Source organism: Gobio gobio, assembly GCF_949357685.1.
Source record: "Gobio gobio genome assembly, chromosome: 2".
NCBI classification, from domain to species: domain Eukaryota; kingdom Metazoa; phylum Chordata; class Actinopteri; order Cypriniformes; family Gobionidae; genus Gobio; species Gobio gobio.
The window spans coordinates 39,987,638-39,999,938 of NC_137098.1; the positions used below are offsets into that span (position 1 = coordinate 39,987,638).

Here is a 12,301-nt window from a genome sequence, read left to right on the forward strand (position 1 = left end):
CAAGATGCAGTTAAAGGAATTGTTCCCCCAAAAATGAAAATTCTCACCCTGTTGTACAAATTGTATGAAACTTTTATGAATTTCTTTGTTCTGCTGAACACAAAAGAAAATCTTTTGAAGAATGTCGGTATCCAAACATTTGATGGACCCGATTGATTCCATAGTATTTTTTTCCCTACTATTGAAGTCAATGGGTCCATCAAGTGTTTTCTTCCCCATATTCTTCAAAATATCTTCTTTTGTGTTCAGCAGAAGAAAGAAATTCATACAAGTTTGGAACAACTTGAGGGTGAGTAAATGATGACAGAATTTTCATTTTTGGGTGAACTATCCCTTTAAGTCCTTTTAGAAATCAGTTCACTTTTAAGAACAACTGCCATATAGTCAATATGCATCCTTATTTCAGGTGATATGCAAGTATACAGCCTTATTCCTATATATTATTGTTAGAAATTTACCTTCCAAAGCACTGGCTGCCCTTGAGGACTCTGTTTGAAGGAGGCAACATCAGAAGGCAGGAAACCTTGAAGGTACCTTTGTAGTGTCCTGCTCACTTCTTCTTTCTGAGCCTTTAGCTTCCTGTTCCCATTGGGAATGTTTAAAATACAATTCCACGTTTAAAAATAAACAGAGTTTAGATAGAAAGTGCCTAGAATACAAACCTGTCCATGACGGATTATCACTTTACTATTTGTCAACATTAAATAGTGCATTAGCGATTAATTAACAATACTTTTACAGCATTTATTAATCTTGGTTAATGTTCTTTTGTACATATACAGCTAGATGTTAACATTTTAAGTTGTATAAAATCAACATTAGTTAATTAATTATGAACAAACATGAATTAATAAAAGAACACCACAACAACAACTAAAAAAAAAGTTTCCATAAACAAATTATTGTCACGGACACGTAGCACAACAGAGGATTTAGGAGCTCACCCGGAATTGCCATTGAAACGAGAAATGGTGTTTGTAAATCCTCCAAGAGGAACCTTGGGTAGTTGTGAGAGCTCTTTTGAGATTACCTCCTGTGTTGTGTCATCCAGCCAAGTATATCCTATAATAAAAGGGACAGAGAGAAGCATAAAGTAGCATACATACAGTATATATACATATATATACACACTTACACCTTGAACCACTGACATTTTAAAAGACATTACAAAGACCCAACAAGAGAAACTATTTTAAGCCACCATAATGGTTAAGGCACACTGCTGCTCATTTTGTCCACCAGCAGAACTTTAAATAACTTGCTGCTGATATTCAAAGTATTCACGTTAATTAGTCTGTATCTTTTCATGCAGACTAACGACTAAGAATACGACTAATCTGAAGAATTTGTGTAGGTACCTCATGTATGCAGTCAGAGAACTTCATTCATTCATTGACCTGAATTTAACATTCTGAGAAATGTTAAACTTCTGATCAACATCAAATCTAATTCTGCATCTCGCCAAGAACGAATGACCAGGAATGAAACAAGACCGGGTCAGGCCAGGATCCATATTCTACCATCTCACCCACCCACTGTCTTCAACTCAATAAAAATACTAGCAACATATTCTGAATTCCAGGGAGGAGAAAGATAAATAGAAAAACACAGAATCCCATCTTGTGCATTCGAAAAATGTCTTCATTCAGCTTTCATGCAAATGTCACCTAATCAGACATACTTCAGATTGTTCACCACACTAAGGTATGTTGTGATTGAAAGGATGGATGGGAGTAATGCCATTAACCAGCAATGGATGCAGAGGAATTAATAAAGATCTGAAGAGTATCTCCTTCAGCCCCTGTAGATGTGACCTCATTAGCCTTCTACCAGCATCCGACACTCAGTCCTTTTAATCTGTTTTCTTGGATACCTGATGTGTGGGGGGTGAGAAGGGGGGGCTGAACAATGTAAATCACTTATTTACATATAACTCTAAAAAAGGCAGAAGACAGATCGCGGGCTTCCAGTGGGGGCTCAGCTCAGCTGGCTTACAGTTAAATATCATCTGCCACCATCTGTGAAATCTATACATCACAGCATAGCATGTTGGGTGAAGGAGAGAGAATGTCACATTAGAGATGCTATGCCTTTTTGAGGATTTGAGGATACAGGTTTAAAATAATATAAATGAAATACTCTGACTAAACTCAGACTAAAAGCAAAAAAACTGCATACAAATGTGAACAGCGTAAAATAAATAGCAAGCACAAGGACAGCTGAGCATTTATACGTTTCACTAGAATTTACCCTCTATGAAAACACACACGCACTTACAAAGTCGTTTCCTTCCTGTCACCCACAAGCACTCCACTGTTTTGCCTCAGCAAAGGTCCACCTCATTAGGTCTTGGATGGAGCCTGATATAATGTGCTATTACTAATTAGCAGCCCAGCCATTGATGTTGCTCCTATCAAAAAAACGGGGTGATGGTGGTGGGGGTTGTTCTAGACATCTATTGCTTTTCTTTTTCTTTTTTTATAAAGAGAACGCCATGATCTTCAAATATTCAAAAACAGACATGCCTTCCGTTCTTTGTTTTGACTGCCTTTGGTTATGCGGGTCAATACACAAATGGGTGCACGCGTTAATGTGGAACCATCTTCCAATTAGTGACGCTGACAAACATTGATTTAATTCTGTTCATCATGAATTGCCTAATTTATTGTGATAGTATAATAGCATAAATTAGACAAGGGGGCAGGTGGGCTTTTCCTGGATTATATGGGATTTCCATAGTATCTTCATGATCTAATTAATTTAACTCAGGCGTCACATTTCACAAATATGGTCCACACCATTATCCCATTACTTTAAACAATACAGCCACAAATCTAATATTTTTGTTGTGAGACCAAGTAGATATGTTTAATAAACTGTTATCTAACATAAAATGAATTTAGCATGAAAAGTTGCTTATTTTAAATAGATAAAATGGTGGTACCCACCTATCTATTGAATTGATATTCAATTCATTGTTAACAATTTCAGAACAATCATTAATTAACAGATTTTAGTATTTGCCAATGTTGGATATCGGGTCTCCATTAAGCCCTGAAAGCTTTATTAGTACCATCTTATACTGAACCAAGGATCTGAGATCTAGTATTCCCTATCCAATCCTGACGAAAGGTCATCTAAACCTTTTTCCTTCTACACACAACACACAAGCCCAATCTACTGCAAAAGTCATCATCGCCCAGAAAATGGCAAAAACGGAAAACACTGCGGCAATGTGTGCTAGTCAAACATCTGTTTACAACAGCATTTAGGAATTCCTCAAGAGAGGACTTCTGAACAGATTAAGACTGCCTTTCTGTCTTAAGCGAAGCCCATGCAAAATGATGTGAACTTTGCTGCAAAGCAACAGATGCATAAATAGAATTATATTTAATAATAATTTGATATTCATAAGCCTACTGGAAAAGGGAGCAGCCGAGAGCTCTGTAGAAACGGTTGACATTTACTGTACTGAAAACCATTTTTGGAATATTTACTAAATAATAAAATGTGCTAAAACTAAATGCAAGTAGTTGCTACAAATTTTGAATTGTATTGGTGGGTTTGTTTGATCAAATGTTTTGTAGACAGGTAATTAAAAGATATGCACAAGGACACATGCACTTCTGCAATTTGTTATTTGAGATTACAATGTAATGGTCCCTGTTTTACAATACTGGTTTTACCAGCCCTTCTAGTTAGTTAACTTTGAGTGTGCAATGAAGAAATGTAAGAATTAGTATGTTGGAGGGCTTACATACTGGCTAACAGGTACCAATCAAATGTGTTTTTCACAGCCTGATCTGTAAGATATAGTGCTTCTCTCACACTATCAAATAAACATCACATATAAATACATTTGTAGCACACCCAAGATTGCTTGGCAGAGTATAGCTTTTCCCAGCATGCATTGTGGCTGCTGAAATCTAATTTGTTGCCTTATTATTGCTGTTGTATTGTACTGTATTGTTATTCATTTGTGTTCTCCTGTTTGCTTGTGTTTTCATGCTATTTGTTATGCCACTTGCAAGTTTTATAACAGTGTTTTCGTTCTACTGCTAGTCACCATAGTTTCACACAAAGTTCGTTATTCGCCTTGTCATGTCTTTCATTTTCAGTTCGAGCTTTAAAATTAAATATGAGGTTGAATGTGAAATAAATGATGTTAAAATACGGAGCTCCACATAACTGTACTTTTAATTGACCTACAGGTCACATATCACAGTACCTAAAACAAACTGGCCATCTAATCGTTACTGTTATAATAGTATATTCCACACATTACTGTGGAAAGATATTTCAAGAATTTGTTGTAAAGCAAATGTATTCCCAAAGGCTGTTCGGACATCTCACTTGCACGCAAACAACCACACAGGTGTCATGGATGGTTTTAGCAGAGGCTAAGAGTTATACGTCAAAAATGTAGTGAACCATTGTGACCAATGCATTTTCTCCTCTATCCCCTGATCTCCTTCTCCGTGGCTTTCTCGCTCTTGCTCCCCTAAGTCTCATCTCTCGGTGGGCCATGGGAGTAAGTAGCTCTAATGCACATGTCATGGTGAATCAGTTTGCTTCACTGAACATCTGAACATGGAGTTTCTTCCTGGATGATGGTAGAGCCAGAGGTCACTGGTAAGCCTGAAGGGCCATGTTACACATCTATACATGGCTCATGACACCAGTGTCTGTTCATACGCCTCATGTTGTGTTACCTAAACCCTCCACCAGAACACACATAACTCAGGTACACTATATACTTATAGTGAACAAATCTGTATATTTACACCTATTCTGGAGAATAAACAGTAGACGCATACATTTTCTGTAAAGCTGCTATGAAACGATATGTATTGCGAAAAGCGGCATTTTAAGAATGAACCAGATGTCATGTCATATCAAAATGTATGAGGAAAAAAGGATTATCTGTATAGTTAGTATATTATCTAGTGTGGAACAGAACACAGGGATCTTGAGACACGTTTTTCAAAGTTCAATTATTTCAACACTGCATCTTAAAAATGTGGCGCTTATGCCGTAAGACGAGACAAAATAACCAAAGATGCCTGTCTTCATGTTAACAATTTAAATAAAAATAGAATAAAGACACATCCTAAGTCAACCTCGGATAGACTGCCAACTTGATTTAAGGATTGTAGGCTAGTTATACACCAAAAGACAAGTAATATATTCACTTCAAAATTATTTTTTGTCTGCCATAATAATGTAATACTTTTAAATTACACTATCGTTCAAAGTTCGGGGTCAAAACACTCACCAAGACTGAATTTATTTTAACAAAAATACAGTTAAAACAGTAATATTGTGAAATATTATTATAATTTAAAATAACAGTTCTCTATTTTATTATACTTTTAAATGTTTTATTCCTGTGATGGCAAAGCTGTATTTTCAGCAGCCATTACTCTGTATTCAGTCACATGATTCTTCAGAAATCATTTATGCTGATTTGCTGCTCAAGAAACATTTCTTATTATTATCAATGTTCAGAAGCAGTTCTGCTGCTTAATGGTTTTGTGGAAACATGATACATTTTACATGAATTTCGTTGATGAATAGAAAGTTCAAAAGTATAGCATTTATTGATCAATTCAATTCATTACTGAATAAAAGTACTTTTTTCTCTCTGAACAGAACTAAAAACATTATGCTTGATGTAACTTAGACATCCAGCTTGAAAAGAAAAAAATGGGGGGGGGGGGGGGCAAATAACTAAATTATTTCATAGAATCAGATCTGAGGTATTTCAGCTGTCCATTAAGTGTGACCTCACCAGTTCAGCCATTAAATTTGTCTTAATTCCCTCTCTTTCTCTCTTTCTCCTTGCCAAACTGTCTGTCTATCACCTCCTATCTGTTCCTCTCTATTCATTAATAGCCTTCTTCTCCAGGAGACATCTGTAACTTCCCATTATCTGTAGACACACTGACCACGGTTGAAGATCAAAGAGATGGCACGACACATTACGAGCAGGCTATAATGTTCAAATCTAGGAGCCGAGGAAATCTGAAGAACCTCTAAAGACAATGGCATGAAATATGGGGCAGCTCACAGCAGGGAGGGCTGTCAGTTGCCATGATGGACCAGTATAACAAAGAGAGAGCATTCTTGCAATCCGGTCAATGGTATCGATCTAATGACATTGTGCAGGGTGTGCGGCGGCGGCTCAACAAATTGCGCGATTTCTACTGCTACTCTAAACGCGCGATAAAGAGAATTGTCAGTCGATGGCATTGACGTTCTCTACATCTATCTGCTTATCTACATCACTCCTGTGAGGAGGAACGTGGAAGAATGTTTGTCAACTAAAAGGTTCTGTAAGGATGACAGAGTGCAATGTGATGATTGCAAGGCGAATGTGATCAGTTATCTCAAACACACAAAAAAATTGGTATAAATGTATCTCATAGATACACATACAAATGCACAAGGCTCAGAGAACAAGATAACTGCAAACATTTAATGGTTCACATATTTGTCATCTGTCTGCTAAATTGGGCACCAAAAACATAGACGGAAGCACAAAAGCACAAAACATGCACACAACACACAGCCGTTCAATCACACACAAACGCACACAGGGGAACATCTAAAGACGTCTGAGATCTCCCTCGCAAAGAGCTCTGAAATTAAAATAAAAACACTGCAACACAGCCCGTCAATCAAAAGCCTTGGTTTCAGACACCATCTGCATCCAAAAAGAAAAAAAAAGGAGAGAGAGGAAGCTGAACACAGCCTCTCATCCTCCTGATCCCTCTCTCTTTATTTGGCTTGGGTAATTGGAGTAAGTCGGCCATCTCTCTGGCTCTCTAATATTCATTACCATGTTGGTAATTTACCCAAAGACGGTTGCGTGCCTTCCACGCTTTTCAACTCTCATTTATGGCTGTTTGAAAAGATCAAGCTGGGAGCAAGCCTCTGCAGCCTATTAACAGCTCAGATCCTTCACCGAGACGGACAGGATGGAGCATGCTGCCCCCAAATGGCTATGCTGGAGACTGACAACAATAAGCCCCGTTTTCTGATTGGCGTCACAAAAAACTGCTCTGAATATACACCGCACTAAAATAAAGCAGAGATAACATTCTCATTTACATCCCACCAAATAACATTATGACAAGGGAGGTAAAACAAGATCCCTAGAACTATATTATAACGACTATTATGGAGGAAGGTCTAAAAGTGACAGTTTACCCAAGAATTAAAATCCTGTCATCAATTGCTCACCCTCATGTCATTCCAAACCTGTAAGACTTTCTTTCTTCTGCAAAACATAAGATATTTTGAAGATTTTTTTTTTCTTTTGAAATTCAGTCGGGTCCCATGTTATTTAGGACCCCAGTGTTCTTCAAAATTTCTTCTTTTGTGTCATACAGGTATTGAACGACATGAGGGTGTTTAAAGGATGACAGGATTTTAATTTTTGGGTGAACTAACCCTTTAATAAGTCCTCTTACCTTGGAGTTCAACAGATCTATTCCATCTAAAATGTTTTGTAGATTGTATTACCGCTAAATTAATGTGACTGATCATATAAAAGCATTGTTTGTACTCTATGAATTGAATTTGAATGCTCTGAATGAAAATGACAAATGATTGACTAAAAGTCTATCCCCCAGTTTCACAGACAAGGCTTAAGCTAGTCCTAGACTAAAATGCATTTTTGAGTTGTGTTAACTGAAAGAAACTTGCACTGATGTATCTTAAAATATGTCAGTGCCATTGTTTTGTCTTAAGATACACACCGGAAATGTTTTTTTTTTAGGGCACATTTATAAAAGTTACTTAAATGTACTAATTGAACTAATGCCTAATCCTAGTTTAGCCTAAGTCCTGTTTGTGAAACCGGGCCTATATGTTATAGGGTTAGTATAGTTCGTATTAGTGGGGGGCAATCTTCCCAAAATTTCATCATCACAAACAATTACGTTCCACGATCTGAATCGCGACCTTCCCAATTTTGAGATGTACTATCAAGAATATCCAGCCTGGAACAAGCCTATGGATTTGTATTGCATTAAACAATCACCAGTTGTCAAAATAGTAATTAAACCATGAGTTAAACTTTAAAACACTGCATAGATTTTACTATGTGGTATTTGCATTAGGCTTTAATGCATGGCTCTAATAAAATGACACATATCCGATTTCTTTCCCAACTGTTTATTTACTTAAGACATAACTTATGTAAATACTCACCAAGACAGACATTTTGACATATTTTTGTGTCTATGTCAAAATGTGTATATGCGTTTAGGCACGCACCTGAAACCCCAAGTATACTTTGCTCATCCGTGATCCGCACTACCAGTTGAAAAAAAACAGCATATGCTCGTTAGGAATGTTTTGAGGCATGGCAGCTGGTTTGAGCTGGTTTAAGCTGGTCCTAAGATGGCCATGAGCTGGTTTAAGCTGGTCAAGTGCTGGTTATAAGCTGGTCCTGAGCTGGAGCTAGTTTCTTAGGACCAGCTTATAACCAGCACTTGACCAGCTTAAACCAGCTCATGGCCATTTTAGGACCAGCTTATAACCAGCACTTGACCAGCTTAAACCAGCTCAAACCAGCGGCCATGCTTCAAAACATTCCTAGCTGTCTCGCGGCGCTCACACAGAAAGCACATGGGGATCAGGCTCTTTCGCAGTTTAATGCACTTTTAATAACTCTTTTTCAAATAAAGCATGTCACACAGTAGACTGCATTTTACGTCAGTCACGTTACATGATTTGTCTGATTTGGATGTTTAAGTTCAGACTTTTAAGGAGGGGCGAAAACACACCACTTTAAAAGGACAAGAACGGCATGCAGCACAACGATCATTTTATCTTGATTAATAACATTTCCATAATTGTTGGAAGCCAAAATCAAAACCGAAACTAAAATTTGATTCATCACACAGCCCTACTGCTTTGTAGGACAGTGAAACTATTTTCATCTAGATCTGCTGTACAGCCAAATCTAACTTTGTTGCATTGTTTTTCTGTTATCACTGTAAAGCTGTTTTGAAACAATCTGTATTGTAAAAAGCACTATAAAGGTGACTTGACTTCAAATGCACCACAACGTATGAAAGACGGATGATATAATTTGGCCAGTCAGCACAACCATCTAGTAGGCAGTCATTGCTGTATTTTGACATAAAAGATCACAATCTTTATGAGTCGCTTGAAAAGTTGACTGTGGACATCTTCAAGGTTGATCATGATATAAAATCGTCAGATCGCCCACCCCTAGTTTGTATATAACATATACAATGTATACAGTAGTTTGGCTATGTATTGAAATAGTTTAAAAAGGCAATTGTTTGTAAACTGATTTAGATAAACAGATGAGTGTGAACACACACACAAATCTCCCCATTGATCAGCCCATTGAGCATCAAAATCACTTCAATGTTACAAGTAAGCTTTTCACTTAAACACAAAATTTTTGTGATGAAACCATATTCTAGCAACACATTCAACAGACGTCTAGCACAGCAAGTACCCAGATTTTGGTGTGTACGCGCAAATGTCTAAGGTAAGACAGATCTACAGATCAGAGGTCTGTTCAAACAATATGTTCAGCTTGAACAGATTAAGACTCGCATCTCTGCAGAAGTTCTCCACTATCAGTGATAGCACATTCAGTCCAGCCCTGCTAACACAGTGTATCATTGAGAAACCTTTCTGTCACGAAAGCCCTCAGATGTCCAATTCCAAGCCCCTGAGCAGTGGATGAGTGCTCAGTCTCATCCTTTCATCCCGCTCTCTTTCATCTGTCCATGTGACAGACAGCAACATCGTGCCACAAAAGATGAGTGCACGTTTGGCTGTGTGTCAGCTTTGACTTGAGTTGACGAGCTCTGGAACAGATTGTGACACGGTTCTGCCAAGGATAAAACTTACTGGCTAAGTACATTGACGAAACTAGAAACTGCTGTCAGTGAAGTTTTAAAGATGTTCATGATTTTGGCCAGCATTTAGTCATTTCAACAAGGTGCACAGCAATCAAGGTTGATATAGCTAAAGTAGCAAGTGATTACATTTTTACTTTAAAAGTATACTACAGTTCAAAATGTTGGTCAGTAAAAACAGTAATAAATGTAATAATGAAATATTATTACAAATTAAAATAACTTTTATATTTGAATACATTTTAAAATGTAATTTATTCCTGTGATCACATCATTACTCCAGTCTTCAGTGTCACATGATCCTTCAGAAATCCTTCTAATAATCTGATTTGATGCTCAAGAAACAAGTTGGGCTGCTTAATATTTTTGTACAAATTGTGATAAAATGTTTGCCAGAATCTCTGATTAATAGAAATTTCAAAAGAAAAACATTTATTTGAAATATAATCTTTTGTAACAATGTAAAAGTCTGTCAATTTTGATCAATTTAATGCATAATTTCTTACTGACCCCAGAATTTTTAAAGGTAGGCTAAGTATTTAGAAGAGATAAACATACTGTATGTTTTCATGTACTTCACACGATAGGTAAAAAAAGCTAAAGTGTTACAGTAACACTGTCAGATAAATAAGTGTCAGTAAATAAACAGGTGAAGTGAGATTACAAGTCAACAGGCTAATGTCAGATCTAAAAAAAAAAACAAGGTTAACACACCGAAAGCTAAAGCTACTGACAGCTGATAATAACTGAATAATTAACACTCAGGGAAGTTGGTAAACAATGAGATGTGTAATTAGGAAACAGACAATGGACTTGTGAATACATAAACAATAATTTCCACAGTGAAATGTATCTTACACTTACACAAAAAGAAACCAAACATATGTGATACGTGAACGTGATAAACAAGCACACAAGAATGCTGTTAGAAAGGTTAACAAAAAAAGGCAGGTCAAGAAAGAGATGCGATACCTCTGTGGGCCAACTTCTGAAGAACGTTCCTCAAACGCTGCACTGCAGCTGGAGACACATCGTAAGTGTAGGGAAACGACCCTGAATAACTCCGACATCGACCAAACAGCCCATCTGCAAAATAAACACACACACAACCACATCACATACGATAAAATGACCATCTTATAATAAAGAAAATAAAGGTATGAAAGGCACAGTATGTACACAAACCACCCTAATAAATGACTAATGTTGTGCAAATATCAAATAATCAGACATGGCAGAATCACAATATATGATTTACTGAGCAAAAAAAAAAAATGTATATCATGTAAACAGCTTTCTGATCTTTAAATGTGCACGGAACCATAATAGTCTGATTTCTCCTCTGGTTTGTGACCATTATAACAGATGTTAGGCTTGAGGGAAAAGCACAACTGTTTTATGTCTACTGGCCGTCAGTTCATTTTGTAAGGCTGAAGTTTCTGCTTGGGGTCATAATAGCCACTGGGGTTTAGGGCATTTTCTTTCTTTCTTGCTTTCTTTTTTGACACTTTCAAGATAAGCACACAGGCCATCAGGAAACACACCTATATAGAGACACACACACACACACACACACACACACACACACACTATCTGGCCCCTTGTTTATCTCCCCATCACCAGGGACCCAGTGCCACTCAATAGTCTGTTGCTAGGCAACCCAAACCATGGCTCAGATTGGCTTCATAATTCAATGGCTATCTGGGCGAACAGGGAGGATGCAGGGTATAGCAGTGGTCCTCACGAGGAATACTAATGACCACTAGTGTTCCTTCACCATGTAAGAGCATTTTTCATATATTTTCGTGATCAGACTAATGTTGTTCACGGTCAATATAATCTGCCTTATTGTTTTCTTGTAAATAATTCTGCTAATTCCAGACTGGCTCAGATTTAGTATATTCTAGGAATCATGCAGGTCTTTGATCCTCTAAAATGTGAACATGAGCATGTTAGAACCCAGTAGGGAAGAGTGAGCATGAATAAGACCAACAAAAAAAGAATTCAAAGCAATGAAAGGAACTAATTATGAGAATACAATTTTTAAATGAGACAAAAAATAAAGCTTTAGTCTTCAAAGGCAGCTTCAGTGTACGCAGACTAAACATCCTACTCTGCCTCCTTTTGACTTGAAACCTCCCATGTCCAAACTTTTTACATATGCACCAGACACATGACATAACCACCAGCGAACGGACCTTTTCACTGCCTCCGTGTCGGTTTCCATAGCAACCTCCCTCACTGTTGGCTGCCTTTTTTTTCTCCAGCCGTCTCCGGGAATAATCACACTCTAATTACAGTCATTGCGCTCAAATATAGACTCGGCTGCGCTTTCTTCTATCCCACGATTCCTCAAGCTCTACACTGTACAACCATAAAACAGAGCCTTA

General features: G+C 37.4%; 1 protein-coding gene across 1 annotated transcript in view; it reads right to left on the reverse strand.

The window, feature by feature from the left end:
- ptprn2 (protein tyrosine phosphatase receptor type N2) overlaps nt 1–12,301 on the reverse strand; it is a 231,987-nt gene that overhangs the window by 169,371 nt on the left and 50,315 nt on the right. The window contains exons 3-5 of the mRNA XM_079801137.1: nt 10,884–10,997; nt 945–1,062; nt 459–579 (exon numbers count right to left, since the gene is read on the reverse strand). Of these exons, the coding sequence (XP_079657263.1) occupies nt 459–579; nt 945–1,062; nt 10,884–10,997 (353 nt within the window). The remainder of the gene's footprint in view (nt 1–458; nt 580–944; nt 1,063–10,883; nt 10,998–12,301) is intronic.